The sequence below is a fragment of the Serinus canaria genome, chromosome 1A (assembly GCF_022539315.1).
Source record: "Serinus canaria isolate serCan28SL12 chromosome 1A, serCan2020, whole genome shotgun sequence".
Taxonomy (NCBI): domain Eukaryota; kingdom Metazoa; phylum Chordata; class Aves; order Passeriformes; family Fringillidae; genus Serinus; species Serinus canaria.
The window spans coordinates 53,862,481-53,878,659 of NC_066314.1; the positions used below are offsets into that span (position 1 = coordinate 53,862,481).

General features: G+C 40.2%; 1 protein-coding gene across 1 annotated transcript in view; it reads left to right on the plus strand.

Moving 5' to 3' along the window:
• VWF (von Willebrand factor) overlaps positions 1 to 16,179 on the plus strand; it is a 118,992-nt gene that overhangs the window by 77,083 nt on the left and 25,730 nt on the right. The window contains exons 33-38 of the mRNA XM_030238043.2: positions 2,022 to 2,065; positions 6,274 to 6,451; positions 9,326 to 9,546; positions 10,446 to 10,638; positions 11,280 to 11,621; positions 15,185 to 15,390. Of these exons, the coding sequence (XP_030093903.1) occupies positions 2,022 to 2,065; positions 6,274 to 6,451; positions 9,326 to 9,546; positions 10,446 to 10,638; positions 11,280 to 11,621; positions 15,185 to 15,390 (1,184 nt within the window). The remainder of the gene's footprint in view (positions 1 to 2,021; positions 2,066 to 6,273; positions 6,452 to 9,325; positions 9,547 to 10,445; positions 10,639 to 11,279; positions 11,622 to 15,184; positions 15,391 to 16,179) is intronic.

The following is a 16,179-nucleotide window of genomic DNA, read 5'->3' on the forward strand; positions in this document are numbered from 1 at the left end:
AGCAAGGTTTTTAGAACTGCTTAGGCCTGAACTTTCAAGCTACCATCTTAATAAACATCAATCTTGTTAAAAATCTTGATAATCAGTACTCAGGACTGAAGGACACCAGGAAAGTTGAAGCTGTCATGAATGAATGGGGCATGTTTCAGAAGTTTCAGAAATGTTGTGAGCAAAGATTTCAAGTCATGTGTTTTTCAGACATTGTTCTGTGCATATCTACAGAAAATTCAGCCAGAATAGAAGGCAAAAAGAAAAAAAATAATTTCCTTTCCCAGGGAAACAGATACTGGGAAAAAAAGTGTTTTAAACAAGCATTCATTTATTTGTAGATAACAATGCTTCTTCTCTAAGGAAGCTTGCTTCAACACTGACCAGGATTTTGCTTCTTTACCTCCTTACCTCTGGATATAGATATTTATCCCTCGTATCATTGTTGTTATTCCTGTTCCAATAACATCCACATGTTCTCACCACAAGCCACTGCCTTGTAGTGTTAGTCATTGCACAGGTTTTTGCCAGCATTACGAGGGCTTAGTTACGTCTCCACTACAGTAAATGGACTTTTTTTGTGGAGCCAAGGACCTCTGAGAATGAGGAAGGTGCTGAGTGTTCACAGTCCGGCTTGGAGATATCCGATCAGCCTCTGCTGGGATCACTTCTGGCATTTTAAAATCCCTCCAGAGTGTCAAACAGCTGCCATTTTCTAGATTTAAACAGCTGCCATTTTCTTTTCTCGCTTTTAAAATAAGCTTTTAAAGATGCATTTCCTCTCTTCAGACTGTAAAACATGTGATTTTTCTTGCTGTAAACTACATTGATCCAAGATTTAGGATGGGGAGCAGGAATCTGAACCAATAATTATTTTCTTATTGCAATCTGTGCTGTAACCTATCAGTACTAGAGGTGAAAACTTAGTATTTTTTATGAAAGCTTTTCCAACAGCTCAAAAAGCTGTTGAACTATAGACAATCTTGAACAATAGAGATATTCAACACCTAAAATCTGAGAAATGTAGCTCTATCTTTTGCTGATGGCGAATAATTTGCAGGGGGTGAAAAACAATTTTTTTTTTTGGTGGGGATTTATTTTTTGTTTGGATTTTTTACTGTTTGCTTTGTTTTACATAAATTTCATACAATCTGTAAAACATAATTTTCCCCTCTAGACTCATACAGTTGGATTTCTCATGCAGAGGGAGTCTTGCCTTTGATATGGAAGTGTACCAAAAATAATACCATTAAAAAAAGGTTTTAAAGAGTTCCTAAATGAGTTCAAAATATGTTACTTATCCTGGAAAAGACAGAGCAGAAAGTGTATATAGGGTAGCATAGTCTAGTATTCTACGAAGAATTTGCTAGTCAGTGTCTTAATATCCTAGAGATTTTGTCATGCCATAGTACAAAAATGAAATTGCTTCCAAAATATCTTTAGGTGTGTAGTGAAAGCATGCAAATGTAGAAGCTACACTTCAGTGTGTACCCTGTGACTGTTTAACTGATTATGTGAAAAAAATGCTCATCACAGTCATGACTAAACGTAAGGAAACTGAATTTGGGTGTTCTTATTACAGCTTATTTGTGTAGTTATGCTGTATTGGTCTTCCTGCTTTTAATAAATGTGAGTGTGGCAATTGTCATTACCTGTTAATTTCCAGGAATGTTCTCAATGGATCACAAGACTCTGAGGTAAGGCTGGACTGTGCCTCAGAGCCAAAGCCATGCTCATCCTTTAAGCACCATCTGGGCAGAGCTGTGGCTGTACAAGAGGTGCACCCCAGTTATTGCTCACGGAGTATTTTGGGACCACAGTCATTGTTTATGCCTTCTGTGACTTATTCTTGTGCTGTTTGGACAAATGCCTGCAGTCTTCAGGTAGGGATTCACACACTCTAGCACAAAAACCGCCCAATTTCTCACAGCTTAAGTTAAGCTTTTAAGTTAGCAATCTGTATTTCGGTGATCATCACTTAAAAGGCTTGATAAGGGAATGGGGTGACTAAAAGATGTCTGCTTCTCTTTCAGACCCAGTCAAAGAATGCATAGATGAGGATGGAAACAAAAAGAGAGTAAGTGCATTGCCTGTTTTGGCCATCTGGCTTTTAAGTTGCAAAGTTTGTGCAAGAACATGAATATCTTCACAGTTAACCTAAAACAAAAATCCTGGGACAATATCAAGAATGATTTTGGAAGAAGAAAAAGTTGGATTTTGAACTGGTAGGATAGCTTTGGTAGGATAGCTTTGCACACAGAGGAGTCTTCCTCTAACATTATGTCATCTTTCAGAATGTTGAATGTTATTGAAGTCAGTGCAGAACTACTGCAGAACAGTGACAATGTTTGTCTTCTCTGACAGCAAAGAATACATTTCCATCTCTTGGTGAGAGGACTTCTAGGACAGGAGTGGCCAAATAAAGGTGCATGTGCAGGGGCAACCTCTTTGTCCAGCCACTGTCCTTCTGCTGAAATTACAAATACCTTGTCTCTATGGCAATTTACAGGAAGATAATTATTGTGTGATAGTTATGTCTCCAGGTAAAATCATCTCTTTAGCAAGGAAATCAAATTTCTTGGAGTTTGTGCAAAAGTTCTCCTTAATCCTGAGAAAATGCTCAGAAGTGTTAGTAAGCTTGTCTGATCTCTCAAAAGTGATCCCACTCTAGGAAACTGGTGTTCCAGATGTTATTAATGGTTCAGATTCTTCATCTCAGGTGAAATGCCAAGGTTTTTCAGAGTATATCATACTACATGCATTTAAAAATATTAGCATACGCTTGTGCCATATTTTTTAGTAGGGATCAGTTATGAGTTCTACTCATCTTGAATTTTCCAATACATAAAAAATATTCGTTTGGTTTTTCCCTGGTGAAGACATGACTGTGAAGGAAGGGTATGGGTAATAAATGAATACGAATTACCTAAAATCAGGAAAGATATCAAAGCTGCTTTACATAGTTGGCCTCAATTAGCTGATCAAAGCACAGAAATGCTTTAGCTAAATCAGACACAAAGTATAATCTGATGGCTTTGAGGCTGACAGCTTAAGAAAAAAAAAACCCAGCAAACAAAAACTAAACTTGAAAAACTTCTTTATTAAGACAATAAAAAAAAAATCAGATTTTGTTTGAACTGAATGTGACCAGGCATCTGGGCTCCTAGAAGCAGACACGGGTACGTGTAGAAAAGTGCTGGGAAGGCTAAACTTGAATTTCAGACATGTCAGGTTTCATTTTTGGGGGTGATAAACTTAAAGCATAATTTCTGTTCTGGATGGGATGCTTTTAAAAGGAAACAGACTGGGCTCCAGTCCATATAAAAATGAACCACACTTTCAAAAGGCAGCCTTTAGGGGGATTTTGAGTTGCCTCTTCTGTTAGCCAAGAAAAATAGGTATTGGAAGGTACTGTGAGGCCACAGCCTTCTGGAGCCACCATGGAAATTCCTGCCTCTGTGGTGCAGCATCCTCTGCTGTGCCTCACTGGCTCTAAGGTGCCACTGTTCTGTTCCTCTCTTCCAGCACAGCCCACAAATCCACAGGAAGGAAGAATCAAGGCTCTTTCTTCCCTGATTCAGAAAACACAGGCTTTTATATCGGCTTAATAATCTTTCAGGCGTTGCTCAGAAAATTCTTGCAGGAGGCTCAGCTCCCCAACTGGGATGTCTATCATGCACCTAGAGATTGTGGGAACTGATCTCCTGCAGTTTGCAAGGAAATCTGAGCTCTCAGGATCAAAAATCTCAGCCTAAATCCTATCAGTGTTGGGAATATTATGATTTGTTACTTTTTCATGTCTTGTTTTCTTATTACCCCTGCCCTGGAAGTGACTGTAGAAGGAATATTCTTAATTGAGGTCATTGGTAGTAGCAGATCAAATGTGCTGGATCCGGCCAAAAATCTATCCAACCCCATCTCTTGTGTGGCCAAAAATAGGATCCAGGGAAGCAATGTTAATAAATATGTACAAAGATTCTCTGAACTATCCTAGCCACAAACTCAGGGACACCCTGAGCTGCAAGAGGCTTTTTGTATTTGCTAATGCTTGATAGTTTTGTCCGCTGTGAGTTTGTTCAGCTGTTTTTTGAATCTTTGGAAGTCTTTAGTACTCATCAGGTCCAATGGCAAGGGGTTGCAGGAGTGCCAAACATAGGCTGTGTCAAGAACCGCTGGTTTAACATTTTAATTTGACAGTTGGCAGAATATCAGGACAATTATGATAAATTTGGTTTTGGGTTTGGGTTTTTTTTACATAGTTAATTTTCATTGTTAGTCTTGTTTTGAAATTTAGAAGCATGTAAAAAGGTGGTAAAGAAGTGTAGGTTTTTGGTTTACAATAGTGATATTTCCTCATGAAGTGATCTGTAGAGCAATTTTCAAGGTGGCAAACCCCATGTTCCTGAGCTATTACCATGACTTTTCTAGTATTGTTAAGGTCTTGGCTTAAAGAAAAGACAAACAAACAAATAACCTCATCTAAACTAAGAGATAAAGCCAGGGGAGCTGCTGGGGTGTGTGGGTCTCTGTCGTCCAGATGCAGAGCAAGACACAGAGTGTGCACGTCCAGGTCTATAGGTTCAGAGCTCCCTCAGAGAGGAAGTCTGAGGCTTCCTGCAGTGTTCTGGCAGACTTACCTTTCACAGCTTAGAAACCCTGATTTTGCTTTCCTTTTTGTCCTGCTTTTGCTCCTACAGTTTCATATCAACTGGGATTTAGGCTCTCTTTGTCTTCAGAGTCCCTGTGTTTTTCTCTGCACTAGGATTCTTGGGGTTTTTATCCCTCAACTTTTTTTTTTTTTAATGTCTTGTGCTTTGCTTTTCTTGTCCAGCTCTTAGATGTTTTCTAATAAATGTCCTATTAAAGAGTGACTAAAACCAATTAAAATTAAATATGTATGGAAGCCAGACTTGTACAGCTGTATATGTATCCTTCCAGGTGCTTCCACTTTCACTGAGTTGTAGGAGAGACAACTGTAATTAAAAAGCATTCTGTCTCTTCCTATAGAAATACTTTTGCTGTCCTTAAAGCTCCTCCTATTATTTTTTCATAGCCTTTTTTAGGCTCACAAGCCTGAAAAAAAGTATTAAGCAACCTTCAGTTACCTTCTCAAAGTCCTGAAACATATAAAACAAGTCCAGTAAATTAACCTGTATTTAATATATAATTTTTTTTTGCCGCAAATCTGGCAGCTCTTGTTTAGACTTGATGGCATCCTGTAGCTCAGAGATACAGAGAAATACTTTAATAATTACAAGAATTATCTGTGAATGTTGTTGTTTCCTAGGTATTTTTATCCCTTTTTTCTTCTCTTCTATGGGAATGATGGTTAAACTGTGAAGGACAGGATGGGAGATGTCCATACCCAGTATCAATTCTTTTTTCTTCCCCACATTTTTGCTTGTGAATATCAAGGAATATTACCCAGCCCACAGAAGCACCCGTTCCCTTGTACTGGTATTTCTGGACTCACCTCTGTGGAGAGAACTCTGGGAAGTGCTGTTTCCCACATTTGGGGGTATTCCTAGGAATGCCCACTTCAGGGATCAACGCTGTTTTAAAACTCATTCAGCCTATTTATGGACTTTAGAGCTCTGTAGGATTGGGGCCAGAGATCTTAGCTTTCTGCAGATAGGTATCTTGAGACACTGCAAATCTATTTCTCTGTCATTTATTAGTACATAATCCTGGTGCCTTAAATTTCAGACTGTCCTTTAGAAAACAGGAATATTTTACATTTAATTCTTTAGCTCTAGAAATCCACTATGTACGTGTAATAACACTGAGCTGGTATAGGAACAATTTCCCTTTGGGAAGAAAGGAGCTGTTTTAAAGTTTCAGAGTTGTTGACAAAATAACTACAATATTCCACGCTTTCCTAGTTTGGAACAAATAGGAATTCCTGCTGTGCTCTGACCATCTGTGGTTTATGAAAAGTAAAGGATTTGAAATTTAAAGTAAAGCTGAGTGATTCTTTGTTACTCTGCTCTCCATGCATGTTGTAGGATGGCTAAGCTCTAACTATAGGAGGTTAGAACAAAATGTCTCCTATTGTAAACTGTTATCTTAAGCTTGGAATTTCAGCCTGCTTCTTAGTGTTTCTAATTAAAACTTGCTCATCCTCATGAAGTCCTTAATACAGCGCATTCCATTATTTATTTTTCCAAGGCTAATGTGAGTAGCACTGCTGTCAGTGTCATTCACTTTCTGGCTGTAGTTCCATGACACCAGCCGAACTTTGCATTTTTGGTTTTAATTGTTGCATACCTCTGCTTCCCTCCCTAGCCTGGTGATAAATGGACATTACCAGACCAGTGCCACACTGTGACCTGCTTCCCAGGAGATTACACAGTTCTGGAGAGCCACCACATCAATTGTGAGAGCATGCCAAAGCCTGTGTGTCACAGCAGCCTTCCTGCTCTTAAGGTGGAGGAAACTTGCGGCTGCCGATGGATGTGCCCATGTGAGTATCTGTCTGTGGGTGCCTCTCCCTCCCCATCACCTGAAATGTTTTGACCACAAATGTAATGCTGAATGGAGCTTCTCAGCCATTGGACACTTCAAAGGTGACCAGGGTGGGGGGAATATTTAATTGTTACACAGTCATTTAACCAAATAGGAGTGTAAGAGCCTAACTGATGCTGGAATGCCTAATGCTACTTGAAAGTTCACTGATTTTTTTCGTTAGCAGAGTGACAGTATTTTATCAGGGAATCTCACACTCCATTTCCAAAGCTGTGTGAGTTGGGAAGGAAGATGTACAGGAGAAACCAGGAATTTATCTTGGCAAGCTGAAAACAAGCAATGGATTATTGGTCCATCTCAGGGCTTAAGGGTTTGGCCTGCCCTCAATGAAGCAGGTGTAGTACAAAGACTTCAACAAGAAATTCTCCCTGCTGCCAGATAACCTCACACAGAGTGTCTGAGCAGAAAGGCTGAACACTGTGTGATTGGTGCCTGGGCTGGAATGACAGGAACAGGAATTAAGTGCATCCACTCACATTTATAGGATTAGAGGGATGCAGCCCTGAGGCTGGTGATCTATTTATTAAAACATAAGTGGATTTAAATCTAAATTCATATGCTTACTTCTAAGAAGTAGATAAGAACCTATATATATATATATATATATATATATATATATATATATATATATGTACACACACACCTCCTCTTCACAACATATGTTCTCAATTTAAAATGTCCTATGCTGAGCTGGCTGATTTAAGTACAATTTCTTCCAGACACTGCTTGAAATACCAAAGCTCATAGCTAGATTTTGATCCCTGAACTCTTAGACATATGAATTTTTTTACACCCATTGTTTTGGCATTTCCTAAAAGTGTATTTGATGATCTAAAAGCTTAACACTTGAAATCTAACATTTCTGGTTTGCTACAAGGATTTTGAAAAAGTAGAAATATCTAAAATACTTATGACTATCTGTCTGAATATAGTCTTAGTGATACCTACCCTTAAGAAGTTCATCTTTATTAAATTTCTTGATCCTAAACACATAGCTAGCAACATGAGGGCATTACTTTTGATATGCAAGACATACCTTCATAAAAAATCTTTTGAAAGGACTAAATGAAAATAACCTTTCATACTGTTAGCTGATTGTCTGGAAAAGCCCTATAGGTCACTCGAGTTAAGATGAGCTAAGAACTGTTTGTCTCTTTATGAATTTAATGAGCCATGGTACTCCAAAACTTGTGAGGGAAAAATAGGTAGCTTTCATGTTGCAGAAGGAGGGAGCAACTCCTCCCCCGCTCCGCCCCCCCACCTTCCCCAGCTGATTAAAAACCCCTATGGGTAAAGTCCTCTTTTAATGACTGCTCAGTGCAACCATGGTGATTCTGTGCCAACTAAAGCACGATCTGTAGCAGCTGAAAAAGTTGATTCTGATGCTGTGTGAAACAAAACTCTCAGCAATCAGAAAAGCAGAGATGGGCATAGCTGAGGACGTGCTAAGTAGGAGCTCAGTGTGAGGCAGCACCTCTGTTGTTATGGAAGGAGGCTGGTTAGGCACCCATGAAAATGCTGCTAAATTGACTCATGGTTCACTCATTTGGAGAGCTAAAACACAATTTCCAGCCATGGCTTATCAGTGTGGACGATGTGACAAATGCTTCTGGAAAGAGGAAGTCCTTGAAAAATTGTTCTTAGGTCGTCTGAGTTCTCAGGATAGTTCAGCAGTCACACTGTAAAGGTGCTTGCTTGCTGAACTAGTTACCAATTTTATGGCAGCATGATTTGCAATGTGATTCATGGCTGTTGTGTGCTCTTATACTACTTTGAAATAGATCACATTAGTGCATTTTGTGCTACAGAAACCTGTGAGAAATGTAAAAGAATTTCCAGTATCTTAATTTTTTTAAATCTTCATGAATAAGTAAAGATTGAGAAATGTGGTTTTATTGCTATCTTGTTTCATTATTATTTGTATATGAACTTTATAAGCATTTACGGTAAAATATCTCAAGATGCTGCAGTGCTCCAAGGGCCTCCCTCCCTCCCTTCCTCCCTCCCATGCTGTTTTTCCTAAGAAATTAAATTTGAAAGTCATTGATTAGGAAAAAGATTATTCTCATCTAGAGCAAAGTACTGAATTATTAACCATAGTAATTTACCCCCTTACATGTTTTCTGGAATTGATTTTATTTTCCTTATTATGCTTTAAGCAAGAGATTTGAGAATATATGAGCCAGAAGCATCAGGTTTTGTTTTGGTTCTCCTGGGATTATAATCTTCCTTGTTTCCCAGTTTTTGGAGACAAGAAAGTGTTTATAACCCAATGATCAGGACACTGAGCTATCAGCTGGCCTTCGGTTTATCCTGTGCATATTATTTCTCTGCAGTTTTCCTGTTTCCTGTCTGAAAAACTAAGTCCCTGGGTATCAACTTGTGACATGTCTGATAAGGGTGAAATAGTGTTATTTGGAATCAAATATAACACTGCACATAACATCATGCAATGCAAAGGTTGAACAGTGTGTTACAGTCTTTCTACAAACAGTAAAGGGATTTTCCCTGTTAATTTTACATAAAATCTATTACTAAATCATCTTGAATGTGAATAAGTTTTAGGCAAGAGGATTTTTTACAAGTTTATCCAAATCTTTTATAATACTTATTGTTCCCAGACAAAGATATTGCAAAAAACCTCATGTGTGATTAAGTAAAGTTTCTTGTCAATATTTCCAACATTTGCAATTCATTACCTTCCTCTCTTTCCCAATTAGTTGATTCCCCATGCCCACAACAGTTGTGAAGAAACAGTAAAATTTAAAAAGTTTTTACTCTTTTTTTGGTTGTTGTTGTTGTTTATTTTCAGGTGTCTGTATAGGAAGTTCATCTCAACATATTGTCACTTTTGATGGGCTGAATTTTAAGCTGACTGGCAACTGCTCCTACACCTTATTTCAAGACTTGCACCACAGTGTTGAAGTCCTACTCCATGAAGGGCCCTGCAAAGTAGCACCCAGGATGAACTGCATGGACTCCATTGAAGTGAAGCATCATGGTGTGGCAGTGCAGCTCTTCAGTAACATGGCAGTAAGCAAACAGCATGAATTCATCTGTGTATTGTCTGCTCATGCTGCAGAATTCAGGTTATGGGGACATATTTCATCTCTTTATTCAGTTTCAGCCTGTTTTTAACATCTCTTCTCCATTTAATGATACAATCAGTGTTCGCTTAATGAGCCAGACATGTTTCCCCTCTTGTTCTCCCTGTCGTGCTGGTGTGCCAATGTCAAAAACATGGGATCTGGAAGTGTGTCCCTGACACTTCTGCCAGAAGGCAGGATTACAGACAGGACATGCTGCACTCTGATTCCCCTCTTTTGGTCCCTCATGCTATGTTTGGTCCATGGGAGAGCGCTCTGTCTCTCACAGAGCTGCGCCTGACTGGCCAGCTGAAAGTCTAGGGAGTTGCTTCTCACCTTGCGGGCAACTGGACCTCAGCATTAGAAGAAAGAGTGGCTATGCATTACTTCTGTTTCATTGGCAGAAAATATTCAAACTCAACACATTTTTCAGCCTCTGGCTGCTCAGACATACAGGTGTTGGCCAACTTGTCAAAATAATCTCTTCTGACTCATGCAAAACAGAGTGGACCAAAACACCTACGCAAAGTTCTGCATGGTGCTGGACAGCCTTGATTTCCACTGAGACATCATTTGAACCTTGTAGTATAAGTCTATAAAGAGTGCACTTATATAGGAAAAATGTTGGAAGAGTTGTTCATGTAATAAACGGGATAAAGGTCAAGTATTTCTGTATGTTTTTAGACTCAATAGAACTGTTCAGCTGGCAAAATTGTTTCTTATGTCCAGATTCAGTTGGATCTTGGTATTTGTCAAGTCAAAATGTGCTTCAATTGTAAAATTGGGTTGATTTGTAACTGCTTGCTAGAACTGATGTGATGACCTCACCTATTTTTTTTAAAACAGGTGACTGTTAATGGTGAAAGGGTTCTTATCCCCTATTCCAGCAGCTTGTTTGAAATCACTGCCTATGGAGAAATAATGCATGAAATCAAGTTCTCTCTTCTTGGACATAATCTCACATTTACTCCAAGAAACAATGAATTTATTCTTAGACTTAATTCAAAGAGCTTTTCTTCAGGAACAAAAGGGCTTTGTGGTAAGTTTGAAAGTTAGTACTTTTAACAGCTTCCTATTTGGGTTTGAACTTCTATTTATTTATTGCAATTTGTGAATCTCCAAATCTGTAAATTCTCTGGGTGAACTGGTCCCACACTTTTGGGGGAATACTGGATATCTGTGTAAGTTTTTCTGCTCTCATCCCCAATGTAACAGCTCACTGATGCCCAGTAATACTTTAGAAAGAACAGCAGAGACAGCTTTCTGTTTTTTCTTGCTTCAAGTTATCTTTTCAAGGAGATTTGTGCTTTTTCTTTATATATAGGTTTAGTTTTAGATTCTTACAAATTTACTTCTGTGAGAAATCTGACCAGTGCTTGCAGTGAAGGTGAGAAACTTGAGAGGGCAGCTGCTGCCTGGGTGAGTTAATTCTATGGTGTCCTAGTGATGTAATTGCTACAGAGATTGTATCTCTGTGGCGTCACCTGTACCTCCTTTAGTGAGGAAATGAGAAACAAGACCCAGGGTGTTTAGGCCTCTGTTGAAAACAGCTATAAGAAATATCATTAATTCCTCGAGCCACCCCAACCAGTGTCATCCACCCCATCCCTGTTTTGTTCTAGGTTTATTTTAGTGCTGATTATTCAGAGATTTTTCTTTTCCCCTTACTCACCCTGCTAGGGCTGTGTGACCAGAACCACGTCAATGACTTCACGCTGCGCAATGGTTCTGCCACTGCTGACAGCAGCGTGTTTATCCAGGACTGGACGGTGGCAGAGCTGGGCAAGGTCTGTGACAGCCGGAGGGAGAACAGGTGCTCCAAGCGCGCACCCGGCCACTGCCACCTGCTGCTCTCGGACCATTTTGCGGAGTGCCACAGGATAATCGCCCCCAACATCTTCTACGAGGCCTGCATGGAGAGCAGCTGCTACGAGGAGGAGGCCTGTGAGATGATCACTTCCTACGCTCACATTTGCAGGGAGTATGGCATCTGTGTAGACTGGAGAACGCCTGACCTTTGCCGTAAGAGTTTTATTCTGTCCTAAAACTGATACAGAAATTGCCCTGCTTTGGGATGTCTCATCAGCGTAGTATTAATTTTTTTTGAATGTTCCAGATCAAGTTTATTGTACAAGTGATATTGCAGATCTTGTAACTGATTGATCACCCACTAAGCTGAATGTTATGAAAGAAGTATTTCTTGGTAAACTGCTAACTGATAAAATTCCAGGCTAGGGGGAAATAAACTGTGAAGAGATGACCACAGCTATGTGACAGTGCCTGGCTCTGCAGCCACCAAGCCTTTGTGGCACCAGGTTTGGGTTGAGAGTCTGCTAGGTTCTTTTAGCAGCAGATATCATTGCTTTGATACAGACTTTGGACAGTCTGATGTGGACAGAGAAATTAATTATTTGGACTAGTGGAACTGCTTCCCAGCCTGTCACTGTCACACCTGGCACAAAATAAGACTTTTCTTTGTAACAGTTCCCCAAAATCCTTCCATTTCCATCAAAGCTGAAACTTTTGAGAATGTGGTGGAAGAGCCAGTGTGATTTTAAGTTTCTGCTACAGGGAAAATTGGGGAAATAGCCTCTGTTCGTGGTGTCATTTCTTACCAGGACGTGCCAGCTAGGCTGAACCAGCTGTAATTTGCTTTGAAAATCTGGTTCTCCTGCCTGGGTTTTGCTTGTGTTTTGGTGGTGAAAAGTTTGTGCTGTGTAGCAGGATGTGAGTATTGCACATTACCAGAACCCAACCAAGGCACTCATGCTAGAGCCAAACTCAGACTTTGTATACGTTCTCTCCTAAATTCTCACAGACGAGTAGTTCTGCTTTCTTTTCCTGTTTTTTTTTCTTTTTTTTTTTTTTTTTTTTATTCCTGTTAGGAGGCATACCTAAAGATCTGCCAAAAATGCAAGGTGTCATTAAGTACAAGTAAATAACTCTTGAGGTGACTTGTTCTCCACCTTCTCCTGTTAACCTTTCTGCAGTGATGGTTGCAGACATTCAAATAGTCCCTCAGCACGTCTGATTTAGTCAAGTGCTTTAGATGTGGATGTGTGTAGGAATTTTCTTTCCCATATACCTCCTCACAGGGTGTCTTGATGTCCCAGTTGGTTTTCTCACCTCCTGCCTCTCTAGTTGAGCTGTTTATTGTTGCTTTGCCTTCTTTCCCTGGATATTTTCCTTTCAGAACTGGAGTACCAGTATCCTAAAGGCATGATACAAAAAAAAGTGTAAAACAAATGCTTTTTTTCATATTTTAAATTCAGACTGGAGGAATGATGGGATAGGAAGTCAGGAATGTCAGTGTGAATTTGGCCTAAGCCTCCACTTAATGTTTGAAATATATTTCCAAGATCATAGGTTACTGAACACAGTCTGTTTGGAGTATAGTCTAAGAAAGCAGAGGGGAACATTGCCAGCCATTTTCCAAGTTCAGTGCCTCAGCCAGACATTGCAAACTGTAATGTCCAAAGCTGGGTATCAGCAGATTGCCTTAATAACTCTGTGCAGTTTTCAAATTCCTATCTGGTTACATGGTCTGTACAAGGATAGACAAAGAGTTGCTAATTTTAACACTAATTGTATAAAAGTCTTAAGTGTCCTAACAATATCATCATTGTCCTTCTTCCAGCTAATGCCTGTGTGCAACTGACAAAAATTTAAATTGTCAACATTTGATGTATCCAAGTTGCATTAATGACTAAACAGACACTACAGCTTAATAATTCTGCTACCACTATATATTTAATAATAGTAGCACAGTTCTGGATTACCTTGCTTCCCTTCTCCCAGTCCACTGAATCCCTGTCATTCTTGTAGAATTTTACTTCAGGTTTTGTCATTCCATGTTGGGACATTCCAAGCAGTACAAATCCTTCCTGATTGTTCTTTCTGGGTGAGTGAATATACTCTCTGGAATTCAGGTATATTCAGCCCGAAAAAGAGAAAGCTTCAGGATGACGTCGTTGTAGCCTTGTAGTGCCTGTAGGGAGCCCACAGGAAAGATGCAGAGGGACTCTTGATAAGGGCCTGGAGTGACAGGACAAGGGGGAATGGCTTCACATTGACAGAGAGCAGGTTTAGGTTGGATATCCAGAAGAAATTTTTCCCTGTGAGGGTGGTGATGCCCTGGCATGTGGTAAACTGTGTTTTTCCTGGGCCTTATATGAGTCCAAATCCGGCTAGCTTAAGACTCTAGCCCACACGGATCCGCATAGACAAAGGTAAAAGATGAGAGGCGCTCTTCTCCACGTGGGTGCAAGTATCCTGTTTATTGGCTTGGGGCAGGACACAGGTGATGGGTCACCCAGGTACAAAAGAGGGGTTGGAGCTCTCACACAGGAGGTTTTATACCCTAGGGGGTGAGGGGCAGGGGAGAGAGAACCGGAGCCAATGGGATACCACTGGGGAGGGGCGAAGCACCTGAGGGACAGACCAGGTGTGCAGGGGGGAAACCATGTGATCAGGGAGGGGGAACCCACCACCAGTGCAACAACAACTAAATAAACTATTTACTGCAACACAACACCGGCACAGGTTGCCAGAGAAGCTGTGGCTGCCCCATCCCTGGAAGTGTCCAAGGCTAGGCTCTGAGCAAGTTAGGATAGTGGAGGGGGTCCCTGCTTATGGCAGAGGGTTGGAACAAGATGGTCTTTAAGTCCAGACCAAGGCATTTTAGGATTATATGAAATAATTTGCTTTAACACGGAAAGGGTTAATGCTAAAGAGTTTTTTTTCTGTCACCACTGCTAAAAGAGTATGTGTAGACAGTTTAGCTGATGTTTTCTTGTTTGTTTGTTTGGGAGCTCAGGTTTTCTCTTAATGTTTTTTGTCAGGGGACTGAAAGAAAGTTTTATAAACCTCACAGCAGTCACAGGCTGGGAAATAAACATTTTTTCTAATTGAAGCTGTAAAGAAAAATAGACTTAAGGGAATACACAGTATGGAAGATGTGTCCATAGGTTTTTTGAATAGCTGTAGCCCTAATTTTGTGTTTGCTTTTAGAGACAATATCCTCAGGGTTGTGAACACATAAGTGAAAACTTTGTTGGCTTACAGGACTATACAACTTACTTGATTCAATTAATTCTGTTAATAAGACAATTCACTTAAAAAGATGCAGAAATCCAGCAGGTTCAGTTTTGAAGTACCAAAATGTTCTGTTCGCTAGCTTTCTTTAGTTGTGTGGGAACACTGCAGCCTATCAATTAAAAAAAAAAAAAAAAGAAAACTTTCTTCAGTGCTTTACTCTCTCTACTCTGTCTTGGCTATCTCTTAACCATACATTGTTACCATATGGATACGGTTCTAAATTCTTGTCTGTGGCCTAGTATTGGAAACAAAATTTGACAGATGAACACTCACCCAAACCAATGTATTGGTGAGCCATATGTTGCTGCTGATTCATGTGGCCTGAAAATATGGTTTGCTGCTTTGTGCTGCAAGGGATCAGATCCATTCTTTGGGTGATGGCTTTCTAAAATTGAAAGAATTCTGAGGAAAGCTAGATGGGAAAGATTGATTTTCATTATTTTAGATCTCTTAAATAAAGGTGGTGGTTTTTTCTCTGTCTTGCTCAGCATTGAAATGTGCCCCAGATCTGATGTACAACCACTGCCACACAGCCTGTGTGAAGAGCTGTGAGAATAATACCAAAGTCAGTGTCTGCAAGGATTATCCCATGGAAGGCTGCTTCTGCCCAGAGGGAAAGGTGATTTTTGGTGACAGCTGTGTTAGTGAAGAAGTCTGCACTCAGTGTGTCAGCGAGGATGGCACACACCACCAGGTAACTAATTATGTGCACAGCAACCTCTGGCAGTGGTTGGAGTTCACAGCTTTGAAAGTAAATCTGTTTAATCTGTTTTCCCTTTGGATACTTTTATTTTCTAGCTCAGTTCCTCCTAATCTGCTGGCTGTCAGCCCCATTTAGCTCCCCTAGTGTGAAATTGGCTGGGACTGGATATAAAGATGACAGATGGGACTGTACAGACCTGGAAAGGCTGGGGGGGGGGGGGGGGGTGTGTCTAGAGGAAAGAGAGGAAGAGTGATGGCATGAGTGAATATTTACCAAGATAAACATCTCCATTCAGCAGACTTTGATTAGTAATGACAATTTAATCATAAATCCTTTACTTAAAATGTCTCATATTGTCTTTGCAAAGGTCACTGAAATCCTTATGAGGGACAGTGGAGAGACAGGCATCAAACTCTTCTCTGTGTGACCAGGAACAGGACACAGGGAATGGCTGGAGCTGTGCCAGAGGATGTTTAGGCTGGGTATCAGAAAAGTTTCTTCCCCCAAAGTGTGTCAGGCACTGAACAGGCTCTCCAGGGAATGGTCGCAGCCCCAAGGCTGCCAGAGCTCCAGGAACATTTGGACAATGCTGTGAGGCACAGGGTGAGATTGTTGGGATGTCTGTGCAGGGCCAGGAGCTGGACTTGATGATCCTTATGGGTCCTTTCCAATTTGTGTATGAAACATTTCCAGTGGTTGGTGGGGAGTGGTGAGATCAAGCCAACCTTTTGTCAAGTGGTAGTTTGTCTGTGTGTGTATATATATATATATATATATATA